The sequence below is a fragment of the Myotis daubentonii genome, chromosome 8, assembly GCF_963259705.1.
Source record: "Myotis daubentonii chromosome 8, mMyoDau2.1, whole genome shotgun sequence".
NCBI classification, from domain to species: Eukaryota; Metazoa; Chordata; class Mammalia; order Chiroptera; family Vespertilionidae; genus Myotis; species Myotis daubentonii.
Genome location: NC_081847.1, coordinates 83520366 through 83540835, shown reverse-complemented (window position 1 = coordinate 83540835; position 20470 = coordinate 83520366). Strand labels below are relative to the sequence as shown.

Here is a 20470-nt window from a genome sequence, read left to right as displayed (position 1 = left end):
CACCTCTTGGCATTCCCTCCATTACCATGAATGCCCGACTTTGTTCAGCAGGATTTCTTCCACCCTGTGTGGAATGGTTCACCTTTTGACAACCCAGAACCCAGAAAAGGAGAGTAGCTACATTGGCACTTACACACTGATGGCAACCCCTGTCCAGGCCTTGAATTGACCCATCATCACTAACAGCTGCCGTCAGTGATGGCTCCCTGAGCTGCTCTTAGGGGTTGGGTCTGAGGTGAGGACATGGTTCTTGCCCTCCAGGTGCTCATAGTCCAGTGGAGGGCACAGATGGCCTTACTACCAGGCACCCATAAAGAGGGTAGAGGGCATCATGGTTCAGAGCTCCAAATCGCAAGTCATAGAGTCCTAGGTTCAAATCCCAACAATTCCATTTACTAGCTACATGTCCTTTGGACAAAATACTTCTGTAGCCTGTGTCCCACGTGTGTACATTTTGCAATTACTATCTAATTTAAAATCCAGAGCACCGCTAGGAGGTAAGGTTGATTACTATCTCCACTTTTCAGGGTTAGGGTTAGGGATTAGGGTTAGTTTAGGGATTAGCATTAGGGTTAGGATTAGGGATAGGGTTAGATTTAGGGTTAGGCTAGGGTTAGGGTTAGGCTTAGGGTAGGATTAGGGTTAGGGTTAGAGTTTAGGTTAGGGTTAGAGTAGGGTTAAGGTTAGGGTTAGGGCTATGAATTAGGGTTAGGGTTAGGGTTAAGGTTAGGGTTGGTTTAGTGTTATCGATTAGGGTTAGGGTTAGGGTTAGGATTAGGTGTAGGGTTAAGATTAGGATTGTGTGTAGGGTTAGGGTAGGTTTAGAGTTAGGGTTAGGGTTAAGGTAGGGTTAGAGTTAGGGTTAGGGTTAAGGTTAGGGTAGCATTAGGGTTAGGTTTAGCGTTAGGTTAGGGTTAGGGTTAGGTTAGGGCTAGGTTTAGGGGCTGTCACATGGTAGGAAAGTGTGGGTTAGACCTATTTTGGAAGACTCTGCGTGGACTTCTCAGTGCCGATATGATATCATTCCCTGCCTTTTGGCCAAGTAATTGTCCCCATCCCAGTGCCACCCTCCAACTCACCTTGAATAGATTGAGATGGTCACGTGGCTTACTTATGAGCCCACACCACATTGCTCATGGAAGCTCTGGGCAATGAGACAGGCCTCTGAAACCGAGAGCTGAGTTCCAGCTGGCCTGGGGCTGTTCACACCCTGGGGCTGTTAATGCCCAGGCACAACAGCTTGTCAATGTTTCAGAGCCAGGCTCTGCCAACAGCAGAGAGGGCCCTTGCTCTCCTAAGGGCCCAGTTTGTGGTGGGTCCCATTCCCTCCCCTGCCAGCTGGGACCTGCTCACTAGGCCTCCTTAGGAATAAGTTTTTTTTTCCCTAAGAAATATTTTTCTTTGGTGGATTAATAATAAATATGACTCAGCCTGTTTCATACTATGCTCCAAAGAGACCGAGGGGCCAGTTGTCGGAGAAAAGAGAACTATACCAAATGGTATAGCTAGTGCTGGGGCTGAAAGCTGCCCGGAGTCTGGGAAATGGGATTGTATTTGTCCAACCCAGTTACTGTTTCCACGCATGGTTATTTCATCAGGTAACTGGGTTGTAATTTCACTGCAGCCAACACTGTGCTATACAGTGATTATCACACAACTCCAGAAGTGCACCCGGTCTTAGCAAGACCATGTTGGACAAGTGCCTAAGGTGCATTTGAAGAAAGGACAGGACAAGACAGGGGTTGTGATTAATGTGTTAAGGGCCTGTGCAAATTGTGCTACCTGCAGTGAATTGCGGCCCTGCCAGAGGACTGCATGGTGCAAAAGCAAAGGCAAATTGAAAGCATTCTGAGTGATTGATGCAAACAACTCCCATCATGAGGGTCCTGCCAAATAAGCCAACAGGCCCAACTTGCTCCCAGCTTCTACTGGATAATACCAGGGGGTAATTAAACCATTAATTAAAAAATATAACTCTCTGGGTCACAAAGCACATGAGACTATACACCCCAAGTTCTCGTTCTGGGTTTCCCACCCAATAGTGATGAGACCTGGGGCAGATCTCAGTTCCTCTCCCTGCCTCAGTTTCTTCCTCTTTAGAGTTGGGCATACTAGTTGGCCTCTTGAGTCTTTTCAGGATTAGTAGAGTGTTTACCTTCACAACCAAATGACAAAGATGGGCCCAGGACTAGCTCTCCTCTACAGGGCGAGAGATTGGCTTTTGATGACCTCCCTTATGCTATGGATATGCCTCCCCCCCTTTACTTTCTATTCTTCTACATAGTGCCGACCTCCCACCTATGAGCTCAGTCTCTGGACCCTTATTCTCTGTGGTCAAATCCTGAATCTGCCACTCTACCAGTTGTGCAAGCATGCCTTAAGCTCTTTGTCTCCGTTTCTTCATCTGTAAAATGAGGATAACATTAATTTCCACTCATAAAGTGGTTGAGCTGATTAGCTGGGGCAATAAATATACAGGACTTAGTGCACGGTGGGCATAGAGTAAGTGCTCAGTAAATATCATGGTGGTTGTTGCTCTTGTTGCTATTCTGATGTTTCCTTATCCTCTTCTCCTGCTTCTGGCTTGCTCTGACTCTGAGATGCACAGACTCAGGATTCTGTCCTCTCAGAATCAGAAAGGATTTTGGAACCACTCAGTGCCAGGACCTGCCTCTAGAATCCGGCAGGCTTGTCTAGACAACTGGGAATGGACTCATGACCTTGATTGCCGTTGAAGCCTGTGGGAAGCACCTTTCTTCCCAATCCTCTTCCCTTCCTTGATATGTACCCTTAACAAAACTCATGTTCTCTAGGGCCCTCTGAGCTTTGGTTGCTGTAGGTGCTGTTAGGAGTAACTGTTTCTCAGGACCCTATGAGGTGGTCCTGGGCCCGTGGACTCACAGTGATGAGGACTTCAGGGTGGGAAGAGCTGGGCCAGCCGCGCATCACTCTCCTCCTCTGAACTTCACAGCAGCTTCCCGCCCACCCCATCTGCTCCCACGTAGCAATGCAGAAAATCATCTCCGGAAAGAGTGGGAAGAAGAAAACTGCTTTGAATGAGGCCCCAGGGAAGAGTATCAGATAATTTCAGGACCAAAAGGGATTTTATCCATTTTATAGAGGAGAAAACGGAAGTCCCAGGAAGTTAAGTGACCTGCTCTTGGTCACCCTGGCTCAAGATACCAGGTCATCCTCCCCCAATGTCATGCAGTGATTCAGTGGGTGTTTACTGGGAATCTTTTATGCACCAGACCCTGTGCTCATGGAAAATAGGCAGGAACCTAGATTATGAAGAGGAGAAAGGTAGGCCAACAAGTAATCACAGTGCAAAGGTATAGAATGTTCTAAGTGAGCGATGACCAACGGGAACTGATAGAAGCATAGAGGAAGGGGGCATCAGGAGGGCTTTATAGAGGAGGTGATGCCCAAGCTAAGACTTCACGGTTGAAAAGGAGTTTGCTAGGCTTTCAAAGAGAATGAGAGCACTTGGGGAACTAAGGGCTCTGATGGCACAGTATCTCATTCACACAGCTGAGAATAGGCCCTCCAACTCACAGCTCACTGTTCCTCAGGCTCTGGGCACCATCACAGTCCATGCTCTCTTTTAACCCAGCAGCTGAGACCTTTGGGGGATGCATGAAATTGTATATTTGCCCTCTATTTGGTTATTTTGATTTTCAAATGGGTGTTTATAATAACCTTTGCTTTTCTATTTGTGGAAACAGCACTTTCTCAGTGCTGCTTTTGTATGCATGACATTCTGGACTTATGATACCAACATTGCCTTGGTCCTGAAACAGCTGTTGGTATGCATTCTAACTACCTATGGTCTCCGACTTGACCCCTCCCCTGAGCTCTGAGTGTTAGCCAGAGTGAGCCCAGTGAGAGCCACAGAAGGGGTTCCCATCTGCTTGGGGCACTGCAGGCTTGGAAAGTGGGTTCAAGCTAGACCCAGACCACACCGGGGAGGGGTGAAATGACAGCTAAGAGAGCACCTTCTTGTCCAGTCCCTTGAGTCCAAATCTGGGCTTCACCCTTTCTAACCGTGGGGACTTGGTTAACTTTCTTAACTTTCTGCTTTCATTGTCTCATCAGTAAATGGTGACATTAGCAGCATTTGGGTCTGTCATGCTGAGGATTAAATGAGACAGTAGGTGTGACTGGCCCAGAGTAGGTCCTCAGCAACCATCAGAGTCTCTTATTATTATTTTGATAAGTGGGTGTGTGCACAAGGGCAGCCAGGTTGAGAAAGCAGAAATGCTCCAGTCCTATTTGAAGAACGGGGTGAATCTGGCCGAGAGACTGGGCCTCTGACCTGAGGGAAGACAGAGGAAACCTTTGGGGGCAGCATGGAGGAAGGGCTGTTGGTCAGTGGCTGTGCCCCAGCTCCTGGCATGTAGCATTGCTGCTCATCTGTGGGTCCGCTGACCATGTCCTCTCCATACCCGGGTTGACCTGGATAAGTCTCCCCACTGAATTTCTCTCCTTCCGCCTAGTGCCTGTGATGTCTCACTTCTCTACATCTGGCTCTCAGTGAGCGGAAGTGAGGGGTGTCAGGGTGTGAGCCATTGCAGATTTGAGGGGGTGTAAAATAAAGTCCAGTCATCTTCCAACCCACTCCCCACTCCTCACCTGCCCAAAGAAACAAGGCCACGGTCTAATCACACGGGGTCTGAGAACGGGTGGAAGGCAAGGGGAAAAAAGCTCCGTGAGTCAGTTCACCACCAGTTCATTCATGATTCTCTGCTTCCTAAAAAAGCCCTGGCCACGTGAGCTTTCTCTGAGGCACAAATGCTGGTGGGTGTGGGATGGTCCCTTCCTGGGCAGGCGGGATGGAGGCTTCGTTACAGAGCATTTGCTTGACTTCTGTTGTCATGAACACGATGAGCAGCTTGGCTGGCTCAGTGTGCACACGGTACCAGGACGGGGGCTTCCAGCCCCCCGTGACTGTGCCTCCCCCGCGCCCACAGTGGCTCTATGGAGATGTATCTTGTCGCTGCCGTGTGCCGACTGTTCCAGACAGTGCAGGGGAGGCCGTGGGGGCGGCTGGCGCACCAGACGCAGGAGGCAGCTCGGGCCTGCCGTTGCCTGCCTTTTCTGGAAGCCCACGCAGGCAGCTTCCGGCCGGCCTGCAGGAGACAGATTTCCTGTTTGATGGGAGCAGCCTGGGCCTCTGCCATGGGGCCAGCAGAGAAAAGAAAGAAAGAGGGCGACGCTGGGCATGTGTTGTCCTCCCCCCGCTCCCCCCACCGCCAGGCAACAAGGACAGACCACCCTCTGCTGCGGCCTGAGGCAAGCAGCCTGTCTTTAGGCTGCAACTAACTCTGCCAGCTCAGCCCCGCTCTGATTTTTGGAAGGCACCACGTGATTAACTGAATCCCCGCTTTATCTTCCTTACTGTATCCTTTTCAGATCAATGCTCAGCTTAGCTTGGCCTCTCAGAGCTCACACTGGCTTTAGTGGGAGAAGGCTACTGCCTGGAAGGTGGGGTTGCCGGTTGGGTTGTGCAGGCTGAGCGCTGCACCAGCGTGTCTCTGTGAGGACACAGTTGAAGATTTTTGCATTTCTTATGACAGTTATCCAACAGATGGCAGCAGCGTGTCTTGAGGAAGGGATCCTTTTTTCTCATCTGCACAGAGGCACTGTGTGGGCTACTGCTGGTCCTGCTGACAGGCCAGAGAAAACTCAGTGCTGGGCGTTTCCTGACAGATGATGTGCCAGATGTGTAAACCATGGGCCAACCTTGGCTCGGGCAGCAGTTCCCGCGCTCCATCACTAGGCCCTGCTCCTCCCAAGCTTGCTCAGGGTGATGAACGCCTTGCTAGCTCCTCCTCCAACTTGATCTCTCCCCTCTTCCCAGCTCTGCTCCTTGCTTGCTCTCAGTTAGGCAATGAGTTGAAGGCACAATGCCTAACACTGAAGAACTGGTGCTTCCATCTGTCCCCACCTTCAGGAAAGCCCAGCCCGTGCCGGCTTCTCACTGGACTCAGGGAACTTCAGGCTCAGCTCAGGCACACAGCATGGTGGAGGCAGGGACAGCTGGCCCCGCCTGCCCACACTAGGCCCGGGACATGCTCCTTCTCACCTCCTCCACCTCTGAGAAAGGGCACTAGTTCTCCATCCTTTGGAGCCTTGAGCTGCTCAGCTCGTGGCTAGGATGTGCCGTGATTATCCTGCAACCAGCAGCTGACCAGGCAGCTATGCTCCCGCTCCAGGCCCTGAGCGCTGAGTTGCCCACAGTCCTCCGCCTAGAAACACACAGAACAATGCTGAGAGCACAGGAGAGCTCAGGGCAGGGACTGCCAACAACGGCCTGTGGGCCAAGCGCCGCCTGCCACCTGTCCGTGTGGACCTCGAGCTAAGAAAGGTTTTTACAGTTTTAAGAGGTTGAAAAAAAAAATAAACACAAGAATAATATTTCATGACACAGGAAAGTTATATGAAATTTAAATGGCTGTGTCCGTAAGGTTTTATTGGGACACAGCCACGCCCGTGTGCCTTTACGTAGATTGTGCATGGCTGCCTTAGTGATACAGTGGTAGAGTTGAGTAGTTGAGGCAGAGACCACATGGCCTGTATGACCTACAGTATTGATGACCTGGCACTTTACAGGAAAAGTTTGCCAGCCCCTGGAGAGAGCACAAGAGGCCAGGAGTGTCCCGGAAAGAGCCCTGGATGTGGAGACGGGAGACCTGGCCTTGATCCCCTCTTGAATCATTTAGCTGTTGTGTGACCTCGGGCATGCCACCTTGCCCTCTGAGATTCAGTTTCCTCATCTGTAAATGAGAATATCAACAGGACGTGCCCCTCCTGTGTCATGTGGCTATTGTGGGGATCAGATGACTTCAAGGACATGCTAGTGCCCTGCGAGCTGCAAGGCCTGTGTGAATGTTCAGTATGATTTGCCCCAGAAGGGGGGTCAGCCCTGCCCATTCTCTTTCAACCTTTGTTTCTTATCATCTTTCTCCTTTCTGGCCTCAGGGCAGGGCAGAGATTTTCATAAGCCCTTCACCTCTCCCTGTGTTATTACAAGTTCCTGTTACCAGGAGGGCCGCCAGTTTTCACAGGTGGGCATTTTACCCTCTCACTGATCATCAGATTAAGGGGTGGACTCAACCTATCAAAATCCACTTGCATCTGGATTGTGCTCAGTGAGATGCTGGTCACAGGAAATCATGGGGCTCTCACAGGACCCTTGGGGAGCAGGGTTTGATGCACTGTGCTGACAGTTTGCCAACGGAGAGAAGGGAGCCCTATTTTATTCAGCTTGCTCTTTCATCGATATATGCACTTAATTACAATTAGGGTTGGCACAGGGCCCTAGGCCTTGTTGGGAAAATGGCAAATCAAATAGTCAGATAGTCTGAGGTTCTGCTTAAAGAGAAAATGTAAAAAAAAAAAAAAAAAAGGAGGAAGAGCAGTAATTTCATCAGCCTCATTGTCACTCTAGGGGACCCTTTAAAGAGCAGCTGTGAGGTGTGGCATCCCCCTTCCCCTAGTGTGATTGAAGGTCATCTGACATACAGGATCCTGCTCTGTACTCAGCCAACTGCATGGGGCTCTAGGACCCCATTTTGCCATAGAAAGTTCTCAGAGGTTAGAAGGCTGTCAGCCCTGTGCCTGATTTGACTTCCTCCTGCACTGGGTTCCCCTGGCTTCCCGATCCCTGGGCACAGCCTCAGCCAGAAGGTCCTGGAAGCTCCTTCCCACCCCAGTGCTGCCTGTTCTCTGGATCGCTGACCCTTGGCTGCCTCCTTGTTGCCTCACTTTGGCCCCGACACTCTGCTTGTGGGCACTTGTCCAGCACAGGGATGCCGTGTGTTCCCAAAACCCTGCGTGGGCTCCTGCTTCCCAGGCCTCATCTGGCATGGCCTTGGGTAGCTCCCCCATCTTCTGAGATGCTTCCTTCATCTCCTGGCTTCCCTGCACAGTCTGCAGGGCTCCCTTTCCTGGCCAAACGATGTGGAATTGCAGAGTGAAAAGGACCCTTAGTGTTCTCACATTCTCTCACCTCTGGCGTGTTCTCCACAGCATCTCCGACAGATGGCTGTCCACCCATGTGCTTGGCACCTGATAACTGCCTATGTGTCTTTAGGGGTGAGAAACTCACTTCCCAAGGGCATCCCATTGCTTGTTGGATAGCCTTGGCCACTAGAAATGTTGCTTTTTTGAGCTAAAATATCCTTCTTTATAATTCAACCTGCTAATTTGAATTCCACCTTCTGGAATGATTCAGAATGTCTGCTACTCCTTCCACAAATGCTCTCCAGTCCCCCAAACCCCCATCCTTTCTCCTGCTTCCCTGTGCCCAGTGCCCTCTGGAGTCCTGGTGCCCCTTCTGACTGACTGCTGTTCAGCAGTGGCCTTCGGGGGCACCCCTGGGGCTAAGGCCAAGGCAGAGATATTTGAGTGTTCAAGGAATGGAGCAAAGATACAAGAAGCAGATACAGGTCTTTAAATGAGGTAATTTCTAAGTGTGCATTTGCTGGCTACTATTGGTGCCTCTAGTCTTTGCATTGGGTATAGCCTTGACAATTTTCATTTACAGAACCCATTTTCCCCAGTGAATTTTTACACTGTGATGAAGTATGGAGAACAGATTGGAGAAGGCAGAGCAGATGCAGGGGGCCCAGTAAGAGGCATTTCAATATCCTGGAGAAATGTGCTGGGGTACCTTGGATTTGGGCTGATTCATGCATCCCAAGGCAACATGTTAGTAGATAAAAACTGAAGTCCACTCTACCTCTGATTTATGCTATGCAATCAATTTAAAAATGACCATTTGACTATTTTCCAGCTTTACTGAGCTATAACTGGCATAGAGCATTGTATAAGGTTAAAGTGTACAATGTGTTGATCTGAAATGCTTATGTATTAGCAAGGGACGTTTGGAACCAATGTCAGGCAACTTGGTTGTTGCTCAGTTACTGACAGTGATCATGACAATTCATGCCTTGCTAGAGGGAAGGGTGGGTGGTGTGGTTGTTACTTTGGGGCCTCTGTTCTTCCCTCCTCAGGATCCCAATGAACTGAGGCTTTCTCTGACCCCTTTCTCAGGTAACAGGTATGAAATTAAGGTGTACACTGGTGATGTCATTGGTGCAGGAACAGACGCGGATGTCTTCATCAATATCTTTGGAGAATATGGAGACACAGGTAAGGGGTTTGAAATTCTTTCTTTCACAAACCATGCCCAGAAACTGTTCCTTAGGTGGGCTGTTTCCTCCCCTCCTTGCAGCCCCAGTTTCTCTAGGCTGCTCTGTTGAGGATCTCTCTTCTTACGATGTGGTTGTCATGGGCTCCTCTGGGCAATAAGGTGTCCCTCTTGTAAAATTTATCTGTGTGATGTGTTTTCAGGGTAAGGTGTGCTTAGGTTTTGGCTTGGTTTAAAATTGTCCTGCACCCTAGAACAGATCCAAGCTCCAATCACCATGGAACTCATTCTCACTTATCCTATGTGTCTTTAGGGGTTTCCCCAAGCTGCATGTCCATCTTGAGTTATAATCTGGGACGTGGCCTGGCCTGATTCAATGCAGTGGTTTGGGGCAGACCAGAATGGGACCAGGGATAGAATTAGAGTTGGCCTCATAGATGGAGCAGGAACCGAGGACACAGACACAGCTACAGGTGTTAGGAGGAAATTCAGGCCAGCGGAACTGAGGCAGATGGTTCTCTCCTGCTTCTGCCAATTTAATGGAAGAACATAGGAGACAGTACAGCTACCGAGACATGTTAATTTTGGACACAATATATTGAAAAACTCAAAATGCATTGCTGAGCTTATAAGAATAATAAAAAAAAAAGTCTCCAGGTGCCGGAAATGAAGAGGGAACGCAAAACCAAAATATTAGCTACGAATTGATGCTGTGGCTCTTGAAAAGAGGGAGCTTTCACATTCAGCAATCTACGGGGTGGATTTTATACCATTTGAGGTCATAAAATGAGCTCTTGGCCCTTCATGAGGCGAGGTATGCAAAATTAGAACCACACATAAAGCCAGGAGTCTTGAAGGTTCACAGGAACATTTTCAGTGAAAAAATAGAACAGGAAAACATTTGCTCGTCAGTATAGTAAACTTATCTCTGCAAGAGCTCCAGATTAAAAAGGCAATTGCTGAGAAATTGTTACCTTCAGCTTGTACCACATGTGGGCTTGAGGTTTGATTTTACACTACAAGTGTGCTTTGGGGACCTCCTCTCCCCAAATACAGAAAATTGGTTCCGTGTTAGTAATACCCTTGGGTACTTACCAGAAGAATTGGGGGACTTCCTTTCCCACAAATACAGAAAATTGGTTCCGTGCTAGTAATACCCTTGGGTGCTTAGCAGAAGGATTGCGATTCCTATAGATGAAGTACTGAAGATGGATTCAGTTTCCAAAACCACAAAACACTTATGGACACAATTCAACATGGCTAAGCACCAATAGATACAACAAACAATGAGATTAACACACTCACACACACCCTCCGCTGCCCCCCTGGAGAATTTCAGATAATATAGTAACCTGAAAAAGGCTATAATTTAAGTATTTTAAACGATCAACATGAAACATGCAATTGAAGAAAATAACAAGTACCGTGAAAAATATAGCAAACAGCAATACAGGAAATGGCCCTGGGCAGGTAGCTCAGTTGGTTAGTGTGTTGACTCAATATGCCAAGGTTGTAGGTTTGATCCCTGGTCAGGGCACATACAAGAATGAATGAACGAACACATAAATAAGTGGAACAACATTTCAAGGTTTTTCTCTCTCTAACATCAATAATTAAAATTTAAAAAAAGAAATACAGGAAATAAAAATATAGTGAATAAATACAAATGCTTAATAAATGGCTTAATTCACACAATTAGAAACTATTGAATAGATAATTTGTAAGCTATAAGATAAATATGAGCAAAATATTCAGATGTAGCAGAGAGAAAAGGGGTTGGAAAATATAAAAGAGAAGTCATGAGGCATGAAGGAGAGAATAAGTCCTGATAGATGTTAAGCAGGAGTTCCAGAAACAGAGAATATATAATAGGTGAGAGGAAATATTTGAAGAGATAATGGTTGAAACTTCAAAATTGAGCAAAGATATGAATCTTCAAGTTAAAGTAAGAAAATGAGTCATTAAACAGGATAAATAAAAACATCCACATTTAGATACATTGTGGTGAAGTCAGAGGCAAAGAGAAAGAACTTAAAAGTAACCAGATTTGGTAGGTTACCTTCTATAAAAAATTTAAATTTATAGCAAATTCCTATCATCAACCTATAGAGGGCACAAGTTCACTGAATAGTATCTTCAGTTTTCTGAACAAGAATATATATCAACCTAGAATTCTGTACCCAGCTAGGTTATAATTCCAGCATAAGGGCATAACTAAGGAATTTCCATGCAAACAAAGAGAAATGGGCTTTACCACTCATAGACCTATGCTTAAACAACCCCTAAAGAATATGCTCAAAGAGAAAGGAAATTGTACCCCAAAGAAAGGGTTGGATGTAAGAAACAAAGTGAGCCAAAAAAATGATAATTATGTGACAATCTAAGCAAGCATTGATATACAAAGTGATAACAATAATGACTATATCAGGATATGAGAAAATGTGGACCCAAAACACTAAAAAACAATAATCTTTGAGAAGGAAAGTAGATAATAATTGTTAAAACATAATAAAGTTCTTGGTCCCAGTGCATTCTCCTATCCTAGGAGAGTAGAGATATTAAATTTAGACTTTAATGTCAAGTATGCATATTAAAATTATAAAATGAATCACCAGAAATAGAAATGTATAATTTCTAAACCAAAAGAGGAAGTAAGAAGAATAAAAAGTCAATCCATCCAGTAGAATGCAGGAAAGGAGAAAAGAGAAATAAAGACAAGGCATAGTTAAAAGCAAAAAGTAAGATACATATATAAATAATCACAATAAGTAGAATTAAATGAAACTCACCAGATAAAGGATATATGTTCTCGTATTAAATGAAAATAAATAAAACTCAGCATAAATGATACAGAAGGGCTGAGAATAAATAAGATGGAATAAAGTATTCCAGGAACATATCAGCAACAGGAAAGAAGCTGGTATAGCTATATTAGTATCCATAAAATTAATCTTTAAGGGAAAATGCTTTGTTAAATATAGAAGTATATTAGGCAATACCAAAAAACAAAAATAAACCTGGAAGATATGATAATTCTGAACTTGTATAAATTTAGCAACTTATTCCAAAAATATGTGAAGTAAAAATTAACAAAATTCTTGGAGAAACTTGGTAAATAATCATAGTGGAAGATTTTAACACAATACTCAATAATTGATAACTTAAATGGATAAAAATTTAGTATGGCTGCACAAGATTTTAACTACACAGTTAATAAGCTTGATTTTATGAAAGTATGTAGATTCCTGCACCCAACTGGTAGAGAACACACATTTTTTCAAGCACATAATGATAATATACTAACCCACAAAGCTAGTCTTAACAAACTCAAATAAGTCAATATCATTGAGACAACATTCTTTGATTATAAGTCAATAAAATTAGGAGAAACTCCAACCTTTCACTCCATTTAGAAAGAAACTTTAATTTTCATAAAAAATAATCATTTACAAAATTTAGGAGAATTTACAAGTCATTTGAATCAATGGGAGAGAAAGTTTAATAAAGGTTCTGGATACCAGATTAATATACAAAAATTAATAAAATCAAACATTTAATTTAAAACATGTGACTTCTAATAGTAATTATAAGGTACTTAAGAATAACTCTAACAAAAGAGTTTTCTAGAAATATATAAAATTTTATTTAAGGATATACAAGAATACCTAAACAAATGGAGGAATATATTATGCTCATGGATGAGAAAAAACTTAAATTTATTAAGAAGTCAAATTTTCTCACATTATTCTATAAATGCAGTGAAATTTTAATCACACTTCCAAAGGGCAATATCCTACAGCTTAAGCTGCTAATAAAATTCATGTTCATAAAGAACTATGTATTGCCAAGACAATTTTTTAAAATATATTTTATTGATTTTTTACAGAGAGGAAGGGAGAGAGATAGAGAGTTAGAAACATCAATGAGAGAGAAACATCGATCAGCTGCCTCTTGCACACCTCCTGCTGGGGATGTGCCTGCAACCCAAGTACATGCCCTTGACCGGAATCGAACCCGGGACCTTTCAGTCCGCAGGCCAACGCTCTATCCACTGAGCCAAACCGGTTTCGGCTGCCAAGACAATTTTGAATGTTGAAAAGTATATTAACAATATTTACAATATGGGGATATTTACCATGCCAGATATTAAGACATTGCAGGTCTCTAGAAACTGGAACAGTGTGATATGGATAGAGGATAAACAAAAAAAAAACTAATGGAACAGAATAAAGAGTCCAGAAACACACATAGAGGCAGCATTATAAATCAGTGGGAAAAGGATGAAATAGTCAGTTACTGGTGTGTGAACAATTGTCTCACCATATGAGAAAAGATAAAATTAGATTTTTTTTACCTTCCACCATATACAAAAATAACTTCCAGATGGGCTAAAGACTTACATGTGAAACAACAACTCTGAAAATTTTAGAAGAAACTTTAAGAGAGTGTCTTTTTTAAAATCTCAATTCAGGCCGAAACCGGTTTGGCTCAGTGGATAGAGCGTCAGCCTGCAGACTGAAGGGTCCCAGGTTCGATTCCGGTCAGGGGCATGTACCTGGGTTGTGGGCATATCCCCAGTGGGAGATGTGCAGGAGGCAGCTGATCTATGTTTCTCTCTCATTGATGTTTCTAACTATCTCTCCCCTTTCTCTCTGTAAAAAATCAATAAAATATATTTTTAAAAAAATCTCAATTCAGAATGGAGTTTTTTCAACTATTCACTAAAAGCAAAAACAATGAAGGAAAGTATTGATAAATTCCATTAAAACAAAAGAAGTTTGCATGACAAAGGAAAGACAATAAAGTATATGAATAAAAAATTACAGAAGAGCAAGATCTAAATTACATATATACCAATCTCTCAAATATATATATTTCACACACATATATATGTTCAAGTTACCTTTGTTGACTTTTAAAAAAATTTAACTTTATTTTATTTTAAAAAAATATTTTTATTGATTTCAGGGAGGAAGGAAGAGGGAGAGAGATAGAAACATCAGTGGTGTGGTGAGAGAGAATCATTGATTGGCTGCCTCCTGCAAGGCCCTTACTGGGGATCAAGCCTGTAACCTGGGCATGTGCCCTGACTGGGAATAGAGTCAAACCAAACCATGACCTCTTGGTTCAGAGATGGACCTTAACCACTGAGCAACACCCACCAGGCTTAACTTTATTTTTATAGCAGTTTTAGGTTCATAGCAAAATTGAGTGGAAGTACAGAAAATGCCCATATACCACCTGTCACCCACTATAACACCTCCTCCCCTCGTTGACCTTGGAGACCATCCTTCAGTGGGTAGACCATTAGGTATTGGAGTTGGTTCCCTCTCCTCCTCTGGTCTTCGCTGTAATTTTCTTGCATGTCGTGCGTGCAGGGGAACGGAGGCTGGAGAGTGAAAAGAACAACTTTGAAAAGGGAGCTGAAGACAAGTTCACACTGGATGCCCCTGATCTGGGGCAGCTGATGAAGATCACTGTTGGCCACAACAACAAGGGGGCGTCTGCAGGTTGGTTCCTGTCCAAGGTGGGTTCAGCGCCTGTCTGTGGTCCTTGTGCCCTGGGAGGGGGATTCTGGCTCTTCACGGAGTTACATTTCAGCCCTAACTTTCCTCTCATGATCTATCTGCCTCTACTCTTCTGCCTGAGCCCGCTGGCCAACCATGCTGCCCTCTTCATACCTCCAAGACTTTGCCCATGTTATCACTTTCCTAGAGAGCCTGGTTTACCCTTCAGTGCTCTGCCAGGAAGCTTCCCCTAACTTTGGCCCACCAGAATCTCTCCCTCCCATGAATGTTTATAACCCTGCCTACTCAGAGCATTCATTTGACCCTAATCTTGTGACTTATTTTGGGCTCATTTTGCTTTATACCTCAAATATCTGACTCTCAGGTCCTTCGTAATTTCACTTACCCAGGACAAAGTTACAAATCAAGAAGATGACAACAAGGCTTCTGAGAAGCTAAAACATATCTGGTCCAAAATTTGAAGGAAAGGTCATGCCTTGCTCTGCCTTCATTTTGATGGCAAGACCCCCTTGGACTCTCATCCCAGCCTAATGCTTACTTACAACCCTTTCTAACAAAATTGCTACATGCATTTAAACCTATAGCCAAAAATTAGAGGCAGAAAGAGGCACTATAATAGGGAGGACTGTTGAGAATTATAATGGGAGTCATAGAAGATAGAAACAGCCAAAAGAATATTAGCAATTAATGGAAGTTGGAGGTTATTTAGAAAATGGGCTACCAGCTCTTTGCATATAGTTCCCTTAGTCACGAGGCTATCAATATATTTCAGCTCATCACAGATGATAGGAAAAGGTTAATGTATAATATAATCTTGAAAAAGGTCTTATTTCTTGAAACAGAAAACGCTCAGATTTATAACAACTTGACTATAGAAAATGAAGCTGTTTGATAGCAAGATTTTGTTGTTACTTCATTTGTCTTCTTTTATCAGCTAGGAAGGTATTTGGCTGCGAGTATCAGAAAATTGAAGTGCAGAATTAAACAATTAGGGGCTTCTTTTTCTCATCTCACAGGAAACCAGATGTGGCCAGCTCAGGGCCGGTGCAGCTGCTTTCTTTCTGAGACACCGGCTGTCGTGCTGCATCACCATTCTTAGTGCTGTGGCTCTCATCCTCCAATGTGGTGCCTCATGATCACATGATGGCTGCAGAACCTCTAGCCGTCTTATCTGTGTTCTAGGCAGGAAGAGAAGGGGAGACTAAAGGGGAAAAAGACTATTTTTCCTGGCAAGTCTTTCCTTATTGTGAGAGAAGTAACACTCGCCTTGGAACTTCTGCCTGCATTTTATTGGCCAGAAATATGATATGGCTGCATGGAAACTGGGACATCAAGGGCCTAGCTTTCCAGTCTTCATAGTAGAAATAGGCTACAAAGGTTATTGGCATGGGTGTTGAGTGAACATCCTAGATCAGTGATGGCGAACCTATGACACTCATTTTTTTGGTTGATTTTTCTTTGTTAAATGGCATTTAAATATATAAAATAAATATCAAAAATATAAATCTTTTTTTTACTATGGTTGCAAAGATCAAAAAATTTCTATATGTGACACGGCACCAGAGTTAAGTTAGGGTTTTTCAAAATGCTGACACGCCGAGCTCAAAAGGTTCACCATCACTGTCCTAGAGTGTCTGCTACACTTCTCTCCATAACTAGCCCTCGGTACAGGGCAGGGTGCTGAATTTGTGAAGCAAAGAATGGCCAAGTTTCCTTTGGAAAAGAGAGGACTTGTCTGGCCCTTAGAGCAGCCATCCTGGTGCTGTACAGGGTGTCAGGAGGCCAAATGCTGGTTGGATGAGAGAAGAAATGGGGCAGGAGTCTAGACCCCAAACATCCAATGCACAGACGGAGGTGTGTCTTCAGGGAGGTTTTTGTTCCGCTGGGCAGAGGTGGGAGAGGAGGCAGGTGTGTTTTGTGACCTCAGTCAGGATGGGGCTCAGAGCAGTACCTGGAAGCCCAGTTCCTGCATCCTCCCGAAGGTTAGTGAAAGGAGCAGCAAAGTGCACCTGAAGTCCAGGTGTGACCTTGACACCATTGTTGCAGCTGCACTTCATGAGGTTGGGTTCCTTCATGGTCGCATGGGCCACTTACCAGTGAGCTCAGGAAGCTTCATGAAGGAGGCAGGTTCACACGGCAGAGCAGGGCCGCTCATTATCTTCATGCTCAAGGCAAGGGCAGCTTGGCAAAGTGTGAGGACAGTTTTGTCCTCTGAAATGTCAAATCTTGTTCCATTGCCTTCTGACATCTGACATTGAGGCCAAGCAGACTTTTGTTTCTTTTTGGAAAAGCTGTTGTGTGGGGTTCTCACCTCCAACCCCCAAGCCAGGAGGCTTGCAGAATTGTGTCTTCATATTTATCATTCTAAAGTCTTGCCAGAAAACATCTAGGAGCAGGGCCTATGTTGGTTCATTATCTTCCCCCCACAAAGAGTTCTGCTCTTCTTCTCATTCTTTGGAATGTTTTCTTCCTCCCTCTTTTTCCTTCCTTCCCCCTTTATTATTGTTTGCTGTTCAGACACTGTTTTATTTTTAATTGATCTTTATTGTTGAAAGTATTACAGGTGTCCTCCCTTATTCCCTCCCATTGACCCCCTTCACTCCCCCCTCACTCCCCCCCCCCCCCGCCCAGGCCTTCACCGCACTATTGTCTGTGTCCATGGGTTATGCATATTTGCATGTAAGTTCTTAAACCCAAAGGCCAAGCAGGCTACTGTCAGTGTGAGATTGATTATTCAATTTGGGGCTATATTATCTACACAGGTGAGCTCAGGGCCTGGTAGGCAGGGCCCCACCCATCCCCCCAAAGCCAAGGGTGGTTGCTTCTCTCAAAGGTTCACTGGCTTTTCTGAAAATATCCTAACAGCCTGTATTCCTTTATCTTAAGCAACCAAAATGCTCCCGAGGATAAGACATACAAACAATTCAAGCATTTTGTAGGTCAGCGTGCCTGGATTTACTAGACATTTTCCTGAGGAATAAAGTGTAATGAGAAAGGAGGAATGAAGGTTGGAGGTCCCAGGCAAGGTGGGTGCAAACTGAAAACCGGGGCTGGGGGGAGACTCAGGGCCACCTCTGGCCACTTTCCCATGTGCCTGGGATAGCGGCCCTACGCTCCTGCCTCGCCCACCTGGTCTCCAGGCTGCCCCTCCCCTCGTTCACTCTGATTGATCCACTTGCCCTCAGCTCCCCAGAGACACCAATTAAAGGGGCCGTTAGATTGACTGCATCATCAGGTTTGACACGCGCACAGACAGCACTTCCATTCCAGAGGTTGCCGGCTGAACTTCACATGACAACCACTCCTGTGGCCTTTGTGTTTAAGGCTTTGGTGGGATAAATCCAAAAGCCAGTATCATTATTCCCTTCATAGGTTATCTCCCTCTTTTTCTGTCTAGTTAATCACATGTGTGTGTTGCTCAGCCTGAGCTGATGGGCTGAAGGACCTAGGTGTGACCAACACATCCCTTCCCCGGCTCTTGCCCCTTCCTGGGCTGACATCCTCCCTTCCCCAGGCTTTGCGCGTGGCTTTGGTCCCCACATCTGGTTAGCCCCACAACTGTGATTGACTCAAATGGTCAGTTCAGTTCAACAACCACTTCAAAAGATCAGCAGTCACAAGATGGAACATTATTCGGCCAGTGGGCCTGTCCTTGGTCCATCTGCTTCAGTAAAGAGATTTGCTCCGGGCCTCACAGCTGTTCAGTGGCAGGACTGGTACTACCCCAGGTTCTCTGGACTCCCAGTCTGTTCTGCCCATTGCGCCATGTGTTAGAAACTCCAGAATTGAGCAGATGGCCTGCTGCATGCTGTGGGGAATATCAGTGCAACCAGCACCACTGCCTCTGATAGGAAGAGAGACAGAAGCTCGGGGAGTGGATTGCAGGGGCCTTGAGAAGCCCAATGTGCCCTCATGTCACCAATTAATACTCGACATTCAACTAACATTAACTGAGTGACTATTGCATCGTAGGCCCCACACTACCAACTGTGGCTGTTATAATAAACATGGTCCTGCTTCTAAAAGAGATAGGACAAGTCCTTAAATCATTGCTTATTCACTGTAAGGCAGGTTGCTTACGGTACCTTATATCCCAAAACTTGATGCAAAGTCCAGCTTTCAGTGAACAAGCATTCTGTCCTAGGGGGTCCCATTCGTGCTGATCAGACCGTTTCCCAGTTTGAAGGTCAGGATACAGAATCCCCGACCTTAAGGCAAAGCAGGATGAGATAACAGTCTTGAGCACAAGCAGGTGTTGTGGGGGGCGCCGTGTCTGACCGGGGATCTGAGAGGCGTCGGGGAGGGCCTGCTGGAGCTGGCCATGAAGATCAGTAGCAGGGACAGGGATGTTGAAGAGATCTGGGCACAGGGCTCAGAGAACTGAGAAGTGGTCTTAGGGAAGTAGGCGAGGGCAGGTCTTTATTGAGTGAGGTGGCCTGAGGTGGTAATGAGGGAGCGTGTGTGGGGGTGGTTTAGAGGAAGAGGAAGACAGTGTAGAGAGGAAGGAGCGAGAGTGCTGGGGATGTCACCAAAAGCTGTCACTTACAGTTACTGGTATTTATGGTAAGTTACATATATGTGACAGTGTTTCAGTGTGATGGGTCAACTGCAGAGCATGTGGGGAAGGGCAGCCTTGTGGCAGGGAGGAGGAGATCCCACCTTTCTTTGCTGGCCTGTTTCCCCCATAGAACATCCCCTCGTTCTTTTGGAGCCCAGGTCTGTTCTGCTAACTCGTGGATGCTGGGCTTTATTTCAAAGTAGATTTACCAGCTCCAGACCTCCCTCCCTTTTTCTCCCGTGTAAAAACTCACCTGTCCTTTGCCTCCTGGTCTTAGAGCTCTAAAAGTTAACCACAATTGGAATGTGGTGATGGCTGCTTACTGGAGATGGTATCTGTGCTTTTAAAGAAGGAGTGAAAACTCCTTGAAAACAGAGACTTGTTTTTGTTCTTTTCCTGCCCTGTGGCTGGTGCTTCGGCACAGGGCATGGAGGCAGGAGACCCTTGAGCCACCCAGTTGCTAAGCACAGAATGGGCTTCTGCCCCAATCAGCTTATTTATGTAAAATTGGTGAAAGTTACTCTAATATTGAGGAGAGAGCGCTGCTATGAATCATAGTTGACATTCCACATCAATTGAAAACATACTGACTCCAAGACCAACTCCATGTATTGGAGACACATCAGGGAGGACACAAAGGCCCCGAGCCCTGGATCTGTTTGGACGTATCTGTGAACCATCTGGAAAGAAGTAACGAAGAAGTGACCCACACTTAGCAGCTCCATCTTTTGTTCCTCTTATTCAGGGGTCGGTTGTCCTTCTTGCCTTTTTTTAACCCAGTGGTCTTGCCTTGTGACTTTGCTGTGTGCCTGTAGCTATACGCATGACTCCTGGTCTCTGTTGCCTCGTGGAAGGCCAGCATCATCTTCCTCGTGGGCTGGGCTGCAGTCTGCGCATGGAGAATATTCCTCCGCAGGGGAAATAGCTCTTGTTGTTTTTGTTTTTTTATTAGATCATTGCTTCTGCTCCTGTCTGTCTGTCTGGTTCACACACAGACACTCTCTCTTTCCAGGTGTGCACTTCTATTGTCCATGGTGAAGGGTGCTTCTGTCTCTCCCGCCTTATTTTGCACTGACCTCTGCCATAACAGCAGAATCCATGGAACAGTGGTCTGGAGGGAATACCACCATTTCATTCTGTTAGCAAACACGTTCTTAAAAGGAACTCCGTGAAAATCCAGAGGTGCCTGGGCAACTTGTGAGAAAGCTGCTTAGGCCTCTCTTGGAGGGG

At 45.5% G+C, this 20470-nt stretch overlaps 1 protein-coding gene across 1 annotated transcript in view; it reads left to right on the top strand.

Annotated features, from left to right (window-relative positions):
- LOXHD1 (lipoxygenase homology PLAT domains 1) overlaps positions 1 to 20470 on the top strand; it is a 102134-nt gene that overhangs the window by 11516 nt on the left and 70148 nt on the right. Inside the window, exons 5-6 of the mRNA XM_059707222.1 lie at positions 9058 to 9156; positions 14533 to 14681. Of these exons, the coding sequence (XP_059563205.1) occupies positions 9058 to 9156; positions 14533 to 14681 (248 nt within the window). The remainder of the gene's footprint in view (positions 1 to 9057; positions 9157 to 14532; positions 14682 to 20470) is intronic.